Source organism: Catharus ustulatus, chromosome 1, assembly GCF_009819885.2.
Source record: "Catharus ustulatus isolate bCatUst1 chromosome 1, bCatUst1.pri.v2, whole genome shotgun sequence".
NCBI lineage: Eukaryota > Metazoa > Chordata > Aves > Passeriformes > Turdidae > Catharus > Catharus ustulatus.
Window position 1 is genome coordinate 127,896,569 of NC_046221.1, and position 12,279 is coordinate 127,908,847.

A 12,279-nucleotide genomic window follows, 5' to 3' on the forward strand; every position below is an offset into this window, starting at 1 on the left:
AAGGTGATCAATTACACCAATTACTGCCTCAAACACAGCAACACTTCAGCATTAGTTTCCACACCATGTACTAACATTTTGCAGCTGTTATCTGAAAGAAGATTTTAGAGGCGGGCAAGAAAAATGAGTTGCTTAAGTACCACGAAAACCAAATTAACTTCCTCCTCACTAATGCTTTAGTCCATGTACTCCTTTAAACAAAATCTGGGACCTAGAGGGCACGCTTATCAGACGAGCAAGGTCCTGTAGAACTGATTCATTTAATAAGCTAATATTTTATGCTCTATACCTATCACACAACATCTGTGATCTGTTTGTATGGCTTCATTATGTTCACAAAATGCTTGTCTGTTAAGATACTAGAACAAGTGTGTCAGAGGAAAATAAGTGAAAATGCTGTAGGGAAGTAGTAGACAAACTACCAACTGAAACAAATAACCAGGGATACCAAGGTCAACAGACTTTATTTGGGTACATCCCCCCCTTCAACATGCAAAATTAATTGCTCATTGGTGCAATTCTAAACTGAAGACTGCACTCTTACAAAATAAATTCAATTAATTATGAGAAGTGATTATTGTAATTTTCACTGTAAAATTTTTCCTTTCATCCAGTGTCTTTACAAAAACGCTCTTCTTCCTTGTAAGACAGCTTATCACTCACTTTATGAAGATGTCTAACAAAATACTTACATGGTTTCCAACTCATTCACTCATTAAACCTCTCTTAAGCATGCAGTCCTATTACTTGCACTGAACACCTCCATTAGTATAAATGGACTAAGGCGTTGGTACTCTTCTATTTAGACACAAGCAGCTGTGTTACTACATTTTGGAGCTTGGTTCACAACAGAGGAATTATTAGCTCAGGTTTTAGAACTCTATTGTTCAAGTAGCTGGAAAGACTGACCCAGTGACTGACATTCAGCTCCTTTGCCAATGTCCAAACACATTCACAAAAGCACTCAACTATTTTTAGTTAAACAGATATAATAAATTTCCATGTTATTTAAAAATTAGCTTCTGAGAAACTTCAATAAACTAGCATTGTTAAGTTTTATTTAAACCAAAGTGCAGAAATAAGCTCTTGCAGAAATTGGCACAAAAATCAGTAAGTGAATTTTATATGGAGATCCTTCACTGTTGCTTTTAATACAGCTTGCCTGTACCCGACCTGAAAAAAACATTTCAGTCAAGAGCAGACACAACTTCTTGATCTGTTGCACCAAATGCATCAGCAAGCTAAGACTCCTCCAGTAAAGTGCTTGCAAGATGAGAAATCAGTTTGAATGCAGTAACATGTTTTACTCGTCCCTGGCTTTCTAATCTGCTCTCTGCTACACCTACACATTTATCAGCAACTGTTCATATCCTCATGAATCCTGTGCTCTTCCACTTCATAGTACCTGCAGTCTAACACTGCAAACAAATCAGATAATTAAACTGAGTGATTACTTTGAATGTGGAAAATAATTTACTATTTTGTTAAGTATTTAATGCTTTCTTGGTAAAAAATATCTGAAGATATTCAAAGCTGCAAGTAATTATCCAGCTAAGAGGTCCCCAGCACTGGAAGGACATTATCCCACTGGAGAAAATCCAGAGGAGGGTCATCAGGAAGATTAGGGGGATGGAGCACCTCTCCTATTAAGAAAGGCTAAAAGAATCATAATTATTCAGCCTGGACAAGAGAAGACTTCAGGTTGACCTAATTGTGGCCTTCCAGTACCTGAAGGGAGCCTACCATAAAAATGGAGAGGAACTTCTTACCAGGGTATGTAGGGACAGGACAATGGCTTCAAACTGACAGTAGATTTTATTAGATTTTAGGAAGAAATTCTTTACAGTGAGGATGGAGAGGCACTGGAACTGCTTGCCCAGAGAAGTTGTGGATGTCCCATTCCTAGAAGTGCTCAAGGCCAGGTCGGATGGAGCTCTGAACAACCTGGTTTAGTGAAAGGTGTTCATGGTAGTAGCATTGAAACTAGATTTTATTTTCAAGATCCCTTACAACTTGGGCAACTCCATGACTCTCTGATCTTAAGATGTTAAGAACAGATTACACTTACTGCTTCTTTACATAAAAATATAAAAATATTTTCACACAGCTTTCTGGTACACTACAGATAACCAGGAACCCTGCCCACTCAACAGCACACAGCTCAGCTCATCATTTACTGCTGCAACTCAAAACCTCATCTGTTACCTGTACAAATCCTTCCAAATTTTTTCCTCCAAATGAAGGTTAAGCAGCATCTACATACTGCTAATTCAAACTATGGCTCTTTGAAACACATGACTCCAAACCGAACCTGGCAAATGCCACCACTTCAGAAGAGGATCACAAGAAGAGACCAATTGAGACAACAGACTGTTTTGTGCAAGACTGTTTTATTAGTAGACCAGACTTCGAAATATTGCAGCTGGGCATCTTTTACCTGCAAGGTAGAAAAGAAAAAGGTATCATTAAGCATATGTAGATCTGAAACAACTCTGGCCACATGAAAAAGTAATACATTTTTACAGTTTGTAATTTTGACTGAAAACACTCATTTCACTGGATTTAAGACTGCAGCAGTCTCACACACAGTAACTAACTTCTACATTAACATCTCTTCACTGAAAATAGATATTTTGAGTACCCGGCCTAACAGGATAAACATTTATACCTTGAACCATTGATACCTGCACTTGATATTTAAAGACATGCCAAGACATTGTGTATATTCTAACTTTGCTGCACTCATTTCTGGCACATTTCAGATACTGTTTACATACAAAAACAAAAGCAAAAAACCTGACTTGGTCCAGTTCCTGTAAAGTTTGCTTGAAAAATTGATGAAATTCAGTACTGATTGTCAACATTTGCTTTCAATTACTATGCTCTTTCCTCCCAGTCTACATGAAGGAATCAGTACTGGAAGTCTATTTTGTTCATCCACTTGAGATTATCATTTAAGAAATAACTGACAAATAGAATAAGGAATAAAGACAATAACAGGAAACTTACATCTACTTATAGGAAAGAGGAATATTCTTCTTCAGATACACAGCCCTTCATAATGATATTACCTGGAGAGTATTGCCAGTATGTCACCTGAACCTACTACTCCAGTTTGCCCAAGGCCTCAGTAAAAACTACAACATTTCTTCTATTTTCTACATGTAGGCTACTCAAATTTTAAACATTAACTCCATTCACAACCACAGGAAAAGAAATTTGAAGACAGAAGAACAACCAGTTATCTTAGATTTAGTTTGCAGGAAGAGCGTAACAACTGCTTATAAGCATAAAGAAACTGCAAGGTCACTTCCCAAATTAAAAGATGAAGCTCTAACATATGCCACTTATATGGGATGTTGAGCTACAAGTCCAGTGAAAAACATGACCAACCAGACGAATGAATACCCCTTGCTTCTCTGCCAATATACCAACCCTTGCAGGCATTTACAGCAACTGCAATACTGAATGAGAAGCTTCCCGTATGTTGGAAGGCTCCTGAAAACAACACTACCAGTATACATTTGATGTTCAGCAGGGAAGATGGAGGGGAAAGGATCTACACTAACAGAAAAGTTGCAGTGCTTCCATTAAAAACAGGATAATGCTCAGAAATCAACAGAAGAATGGGGTCCTCCTCAGCCTTGGTTATGCACTAACTTCAAGGACACATCTGCCAGTACTGAACTTCCAAGTTTCTGCCACCAGCAGCAAAATTCCTTCAAGCATAGTAGTGGGAGCAACTTAACATCACCCCAGGCATCAAACATTACAGCAATTCTGCTTCTCAGAGTTACCAACATCTTCCCACAGTTGAGCTAAAAAGCTTTTCAAGAACAGTGTCCCCAGTAAGGAACTGTTTTCCTAAAGTTGGAATTTCCTCGTGCCATGTAACCGACACTTTAAAACCCTGCTGACTTCATAGATGGGAGATAAGAGCACAACATGGAAGGAGCTTGAAGTGAGGAAATCAGCAGTCTACAAAAAAAGCTTCAAGAATTAACGCTGTCAATCAAATGGAAACGATTTCATAAATCTCCTTTAACTCCTTGGACAGAAAGCTGACCCCAATGAGTTAGATTTGCTGTGCCTTGGTGGTAAGAATATTTTTAAAGGACTTGATTAAAAAAATGTAAAACAACAAAACAAAACAACATAAAACTTCCTTCCCTTCAGAAACTTCAATTTCTGGATTTCAGAAATTAATTTCTGAATCATCCAAATGCAACTACACCTGTTTTAAACTGTAAAGTCACAACACTACCCATTTTTTATGAACCAATCCTCTGAAGCCAGAAATTCATAAGTAAACCGCATATCTGATCTAAAGGAAAAAACAGAACCCTACAAAAAACAAACAACAAAAACCCCACACCAAACGAATCCCAACAAGCCAACCAAAATAACCATTTTGACTTTGGAGAAATCACTTTGGGGAAAATTGGGTCTTTTTTTGATATGCTTTCCAAACACCCTAAGACAATGAAGATTTCTTAAATTGCAGCATACTTGTCAAATCAGAAAGACATTTGACTGAACCTAAGATATGGGCAACACTGAAGGTAGTTTAGTGTCTAAAAAGCCAAGCAAAGTACAAGAACTCTGCTATGAATGGTAAAGACTTCTTACCAAAGCAGGAACAGCAGAGTGACAGCAATAGTAAGACTCTGTTTGCAGTAGGTCCTACCTTTAGGACTCAATTGTCACTGTTAAATCACTTTAAGTGTTAATAAACCTTATTTCTAAAGGACAGACTACTCAAATGAGCAAATCAGTCTTTCAAAATTACCAACCAAGCAACTACACATTAAAGTTTTAAATGAATCATTCTGAAGCTTGAACAAGCTGAAAATTTAGACCAGTCCTAATCAGGCTTTTCTAGAAAACCTGATGAAACCACAGTACTTGCAATCACAAGACTTCAATCTTATTAGCAGATCTTTAATGAGGCTTGAAAGTTTTAGCCAAGATCGCAAGGTTTCCCAACATAAAACCAAATACAGCTTTAAAATAAGTTATTGGTTATGCTTGTATTTCCGAAACACACCAGTGACACTGACAATTTAACCTCCCAAATGTTTAAGCTTTAGTAAGAATTCTAAAACAAAACCAGCACACTGTATTGTTCAAGCAGCTTTATACTGTAGGTACCACCCAAGAATGAGTGAGCATCTATTAAGCTTGAATGTCAGACAAATAGCAACAGCAGCCTGCAGAGCTGAACAGTTGATTGCCTTAGGCTGTATCTCACCATTAGTTCATTCTCCTTATGAGTCTGTTGATCTGGTCTTCTCTGTTCCCAGCATCTCCACCTTCCACAAAGTGGATCGTTTTCTTCTTCATTCCACCCCGAGGAGAGGATAACTTGAAGGGCCAAAGGAAGTTGTTCACAACTTTGAAGTTCTTGCCAACGGTGTAAATTTCATGGATCACATCTTCCATGCAGATGATGCCAAGCTTTCCTAAAATTCAGACACAGTTTTCAGAAAGACTTCATAGGCACTGGTAAACAACAAACTAACAATTATCACGTTGTTACTGTCATGCCTACTTACTTTGATAAAGTTCAGAAAGTCAGAAACCACTCACTTTGTCATGAAACTGAATGACTGACTTTTCCAATTAAAATGGATTAGCTGCAGCCGAGTAAAAATTTAGATGGCTCATTTGGCAAGAGGCATCACTTTTAACTGCTAAATACTTGCTGCCAGCAGTGAGGAACAACAAAAAACAACCCACCCTTACTGAATCTTAGGAAAACAGACTGTTCTTTGGAGAAAAGTTAGATTAAATACACCTAAACCACTGCAATGTGTAACTCGGGGAATCTCACTAGCTATCAAGTTAGGCTGCTGAATAATGCTACCTTACATAATAATGTTTGCTTAATGCCTTTCCAGTTTTCAGCGACATGTTACAAGTTAACTCTCCTAAAATACAACCCTAAAAAGAGATTACAACAGAATACATGTATCTTCAGGATGTTTATCCACTGCACAGGAAAACAAACAAGCATGACACAGCCTAATCTGAAGCAAAATGCAAATCAAGTGCCAAAAAAGGGGGAGACTTCAGTGGTCGCTTTCACTCATTCTGGCATGCAAGAGAAGGGAGCTTCCCAGAGCAGCCCATACCCCCACTGTTTACCTTGCTTTGCTTTTACTGAATACACTGATCACTAGCTAGTTCTTTAACGAAGTTTAAAAAGTCTGTTTACCCAATCACAAAAGTCAAAGACAAACTGTCTTATATTAAAGTCTGAAAGTTCAAAGTTATGATGACTCTTTCATGCTACAGTACTTTTTCGTTACTCAAAGACCTACTAATCCCATAAAGGTAAAGAAGGTTATGTTTAATATTATAGATTTAAAATACTAAAATTTGATTCTTTACACCTGTTTTCAATACTTTAAGATGGAAGTTACTTCTGGTTTGCTTTGTATTAAACAGTTAAGACAGAAGTAGAGATCACAACTAAACACCGTGTACTCCAGTGACACTTAAGGACAGCTGCCCAGCTCAGCACCGATCACCCCGAGGGAGGCAGCTGCCCTCCTGTTTTACTCAGCAGCATTTACCAAGGCGTTTCTGGATCAGGCGGTTGTCAGTCAGAGCAATGCGCTGCTTGTTGATCTTGCCATAACCTCGCTTGTAGATCAGTTCATGCACAGACTTCAGGTTGGGGTAACTGAAACAATCACATTCAAAAAAATAATTTTTAGTCTTTGCAAGCCACATTTCAGGTTAACGTTAACATCCCCGATTTGGACTTCCACACTAAACAACTAAAGGTCATTTCAGCATGTCCCACATATAAACACAAAAGCAACAGAGAAGCAAATCTCACACCAAGTTCCCAAGAACACCAGTAGGAATGTGCAATCATATGTAGCAGTCATTACCTTTAAAGCACTGCCTTAACCACATTTTCAATTCAAAGACAGGAAAGCACACAGAAGATAAAAACCCTGCAAGTCTGGCATAGTAAAATGCAAAACCCACTCAACCCTTGCATCCTGGTTAGGTACAACTGGGCCTTTCACTCACCCCCAGGCAATGTAGGGCTCAACAATCCGCAACATGTTGATAGAGGCTTTGTTGAGTTTTACAAAGGTGCCGTTAAAAATCTGCCGCAGGCGAAGAAGCTGCAGAACCTTGCGAACCTTTGGGCTTACACCATTGGTACTGGAGAAGAAAGCAAAACAGCCTGAATGATGAACATCCCAGAAATGCTAGGTATCAGGTTAAAAAAACAACCCCAAAACACAATAGCACCATTCCCATATGAAAACACATTTCATTAATTACACAAAGCAAGCTTAATAAATTAATTCACTATTGCTATATATTTCAGTATGATGTTAAAAACACCTATTTCCATGAAAAGAACTGAAGTATTATACTGGAACAATTTAAAACTAGCCTTGTGCTGTCCAGAACACAATTCTTCCAATCACACCTTTTTTTCAGTCTTCTGTAACACTTTACCAGAGTAGAGCAAAACAAACACCTGAACAGCTCAGAAGAATGTTTGGAAATAAGGGGCATGTAATTTTATCAAGCTAAAGGTCTGCATGTATTTTCAGCCTTGTCTTCTTAAAAATCAGGAATTCCTTAAGATGGTAGGCAGCAAAATGATTTAGCCCTTAATTAAACACACCTCAAGGGCACATACAGTATCCACCAACAGCTTCTCAAGGTACTGGTAGAAGGCTTTATCTTGGTAAAATATTTAAGTCCTCAAAACAGAGAGGCAACAGAAAAGCCAACTGCAGTACTTCTGAACATAAAACTGCTCATACCTGTATCCAACCTTACCCTCTTATCCTGATCACAAATGCCAGTTTTGGCTCAGCTGGGACATAGTAATTGCCAGCTTTCCGGGCCATCCTGGCCATACGGATCTCCTGCCTGTACATGTGCCTGTACTCCTTGTGGTAAGCCTGGGCTCTTGCATAGATGAGCTTCCTTTGTGCCTTGCGGTACTGCAATAAATTGGAAATTGCTTACAGTTAGAAAACGCCTTTTAACACACGAAAATCACCTACAAGTAAAATGCCTTATTCTAGAACTTCCCCCAGGTAACACAGATCAGTATCACACAGCTCAGAACAACCCCCAGTGATGCTTCAGGGAACCTGGTAGGCTGTTACACAGCAACCAATGTTACCATTCCTGACTCTTCATCAGCACTGTGGTGATAAAGAGTAATGGGTACAAACTGAAGGATGGAAAAATTAGGTTAGATATAAAGAAGAAATTCTTTATTGTGAGGGGGGTGAGACACTGAAATGGGCTGCCCCAGGCGGCTGTGGAAGGGTCAACCCTAAGCGTGTTCAAAGCCAAGTTGGATTGGATCTTTGAGCAACCTGGTCTAGTGGAAGGTGTCCCAGTCCATGGCACAGGGATTGGAGCTAGATTATCTTTAGGGCCCCTTCCAACCTCCTACAGTTCTAGGATTCTCTGATCAAACATCAAGCTCCCTTTCACAAAGGCCCTGTAAGATCAACATGACAGACACCTGTAAGCTTCACCCTTAACTCTGCCCAGAACTTTGCTATCAGCCACTAAAAACACATTTTAGTCCAAAACATTAAGAAAACACCAGCATACTGTGAACTTCTGTATTGCATCACATCAGTAGTAGCAGCAGCTACCCCAGCAAATAAGCAATCTGAGTCAAAAGATCAGAGAATATTCACCTTTTTTATAGCCAAAATCTTCTTCTGACGTTTGGCTTTCATGACCGCATAGGCCTGCCGCTTCTTCAGCAGGCTCTCGGGCACAGAGGGCACCTTCTTTGCTCTAAATAAAAACAGAAACAAAAGCTTTTAGCTGGTAGAAAGAAACTCAATGACATTACATATGACAAACATCAAAACTCTCAAACACAACATGTGTGCAAGCCTTGCTACCTTGAGCCACTTCACTACATCTTCCTCATCCTCACTGTTCCCAGCCTGGAACAGCATCCCAGGACAGTTCCCTGGGACTGAACCTGGTGATTTTCTGGTTCAGCATCTGCACCATTCACATTTTGTATCAGATAAGAAACCGTGACAGACCAACCAGAGCTGTACACAACCACAACTACAAAGACTTGTCCTACTTTGCTACAACTATTAATAAAATAAATTCAAGATAACTTCTGTCTGATCAAAGAACATTTCAACAGGTGCTTGAACAGGAAAACCTTATTTAGCAGTACTGTGAAATTTATTTGACAGGACTCTCAACTTGCTCAAATTATCACAGAGTAGGTGATGCGAAGGGACCACAGTGGGTCATCAGGCCCAACCTCCCTGCTCAAGCAGGATCATCCCAGAAGACATGGCACAGGATGCTTAGAATATCCCCAGTGAGGGAGATCCATAACCTCTGGGCAACCTGTTCCAGTACGTGGTCACCCGTACGGCAAAGATCCTCCTCAACTTTAGGCAGAACTTCCTGAACATCGCTTTCTGCCCTGGTCTCTCTTGTCCTGGAGATTTTAAACTCTTAGGCATGGCAAGACTTGTCAGAAGCGCGTTTATGGAACCACCATCAGCCTGACTAGCGCCTACATCAGCCCGGCGGACAATCTCTCCCTGCTCCAGCCCCAACACAACCCTGCCTGCCCGCCCAGCCCTGAGGAACTCGCCGCCCCGGCCCCGCAATTCCGACGGCGCTCCGGGCCCGCACTCCCTCCCCACCCCGCCAAGGGCCGGTGGCCGCAGCCGCCGCCCGCGGAAGGGCCGGGCCGGGCAGGCTCCATCTCCGCCGCGCCGGTCCCTCCCCTCCCACCGCTCCCAGCCCCGAGGGAGGCACGGAAGCCCCAGGGGCGGTGTGGATAGGGCTCGGGCTGCGCAGCGGCCGCGGATGGCGGCGGATGGTAGCGGGCGGGACGACACTCACTCCTTGTCCGCCATGGTCAGCGCCGGAAGAGAGGGGCGTGCGCGTGCGCGGCGCGCTCTTAGCTCATTCGCCCGCGCAAGCGAGGCCCTGCGCGCCGGCAGGACCCCGGGTTCGAACGTCCGCCTTTGTGCCTGACCGTCGTGCGGGCGCCGGGGTGTCCGGCGAGTGCCTGAGCTAAAAGCGCCCGGACACTGGTTCCGCCCAGCCGGGGTGGGGCCGGCTGTATCCCGGGGTCGGCTGTGTCCCGCGCACCGGCTGTGTCCCGGGATTAGCTTATTTTAGGACCGACTGTATCCCGGGATCGGCTGTGTCCTGAGCACCCGCTGTATCTTGGGACCGGCTGTGTCCTGGGCACGGGCTATGTCCTGAGCACTGGCTGTGTCCCGACCACGGGCTATGTCCTGAGCACTGGCTGTGTCCCGACCACTGACTGTATCCCGGGCCGGGCTGTGTCCCGGGCACTGTGTCCCAGGCACTGGATATGTCCCGGTCACTGGCTGTGCCCCTGGCATGGGCTGTGCCCCGAGCACTGGCTGTGCCCTGGGCATGGGCTGTGTCCCAGAACCGGCTGTGTCCTGAGCACTGTGTCCCGGGCACTGGCTGTGTCCCGGGCATGGGCTATATCCCAGAACCGGCTGTGTCCTGAGCACTGTGTTCTGAGCACTGGCTGTGTCCCGGGCATGGGCTATGTCCCAGAACCGGCTGTGTCCTGAGCACTGTGTCCCGGTCACTGGCCGTGTCCCGGGATCGGCTATGTCCCGAGTACTGCCTGTGTCCCGGTCACTGGCTGTGTCCCGAGAACGGGCTGTGTCCCAGAACCGGCTGTGTCCCGGGCACGGGCCATGTCCCGAGTACTGGCCGTGTCCCGAGTACTGGCTGTGTCCGGAGCACCCGTTGTGTCCCGAGCACTGTCTGTGTCCCGGGACGGGAGGGAACCGCTCTGCCACCAGACCTGGCCTTCCCTACAGGAGGCTGAGAACGAGCTCTGCGGTGGTGGGGCTGCCAGGAGTCCTGTACGAGGCAGGATTTCCCCAATTTAAGCCTTAAAGCCTGTCCTAAATGCCTACGGGACGCCACCTCCCGCCCGAGCTCAGTACCGCGGCGGGGATGGAGGCTGAGGGGGGAATGCTGCCCGCAGGATCGCTCACCGGGACGCACGGGCAAATGGAAACCGCGGGCTCCGTTTCTGACGGGATGTGTTTTCACTAGGCTGGGCATCTTTTCGGTTCGCCATACGGAATCAATAGCTGCACTGTGGAGAAGGGAGGGCGGCCCGGGGAGCAGCGCTGCCCAGCACAGCAGCTTCGAAAGCTGCTTGAGGTTGTACTCCCAAGTCTCATCCTGTGCGCGCCCACCCGCGCTCCTAAAATCACCCAGGGAGACACTGGCACATCATTACACACGTACGGGAAGAAGAGAAATTAGTGAAACTCGAAGCAGCCAAGGGCTGTCCGGTGTAAAAAATCATGTAGACTGCAGGACTGGGGTAAGGAATGCCGAGATCCGTGTTTATTGACTTTATTTGTTGCCAATTAGCAGCACGCAGTGGTGTCGCACAGCACTAACGCCTGAGAACGTTATTGAGAGTCAGAGGTGTATCAATGGTCATTTTTTAACTAGAGTGTTATTTTATGCTAGTACAGACGTTTATATCACTCGATCTCATTAGCAGCATTATAAAGGGGGGGGATTCAAATCAGCACGAAAACCACCTGCAATATTTACTGAAAAAAGAGGTTGTCTGCACTTTCTTCCGAAACTTTTGAACTCAAATTTCTTCTCAATCCGAGAGGCAGCGTTCACAAAGTTCCAACAACTTTTCCGAAAACTGGCGGCTACACAAGGAAGAAAGAGCAGCGTCGTGCACTTCAGACACGCAGCTGCAGGAGAGCAGAAGCAGTGGGATGAGTCCTGCCCACCCATGTGCAAGGGCACGCTCCGGTCCTCATCCTCTGGAACTGGCAAATGCTCAGGAGCGGGATGCTCTGGCGCCGGGGGGCCGGAGGGTGCCCAGCTACAGGGAGCGGCCGCTGTTATCGCAAAGAAGAAAATACTTTCCGTGTGCTGGCACCTGAGAGTTCCTATTTCAGTCAGTGGCGGGTGAGATATCAGTGACCTCTGTACTTGGCTGACAGACCAAGAAGCCATGAGGGTTTTCTTTAGCGGTTTCTCACAGCTCAGCAGAGGATCCCCAGGCACACGGGCATCGTGCATCCCGCGGGGACCCGGTGGTTCCTGTGCGCTTCCAGCTTCCCTGCGTCTCTAGCCCGGAGCACGAACCTTCAGCGCCCGTGCGTGTTCCTCTAAGCCGCGCTGCCGCTCCGCACTCGAGATGGCGCTCCGGCGGCGCGCGGCGCACCCCGGGACTTGTAGTCCGCACGCCGG

At 44.5% G+C, this 12,279-nt stretch overlaps 1 protein-coding gene across 1 annotated transcript; it reads right to left on the bottom strand.

The window, feature by feature from the left end:
- Positions 1-2,371: 2,371 nt before the first annotated feature.
- Positions 2,372-9,980, bottom strand: RPL7 (ribosomal protein L7). Its single transcript, XM_033055058.1, has 7 exons — positions 9,895-9,980; positions 8,703-8,805; positions 7,819-7,985; positions 7,048-7,185; positions 6,579-6,688; positions 5,252-5,462; positions 2,372-2,437 (listed from the first exon to the last, which is right to left on the bottom strand). Exons 1-6 carry the CDS (start codon positions 9,906-9,908, stop codon positions 5,254-5,256), a joined length of 741 nt encoding a protein of 246 aa, XP_032910949.1. The 5' UTR covers positions 9,909-9,980; the 3' UTR covers positions 2,372-2,437; positions 5,252-5,253.
- Positions 9,981-12,279: the final 2,299 nt, after the last annotated feature.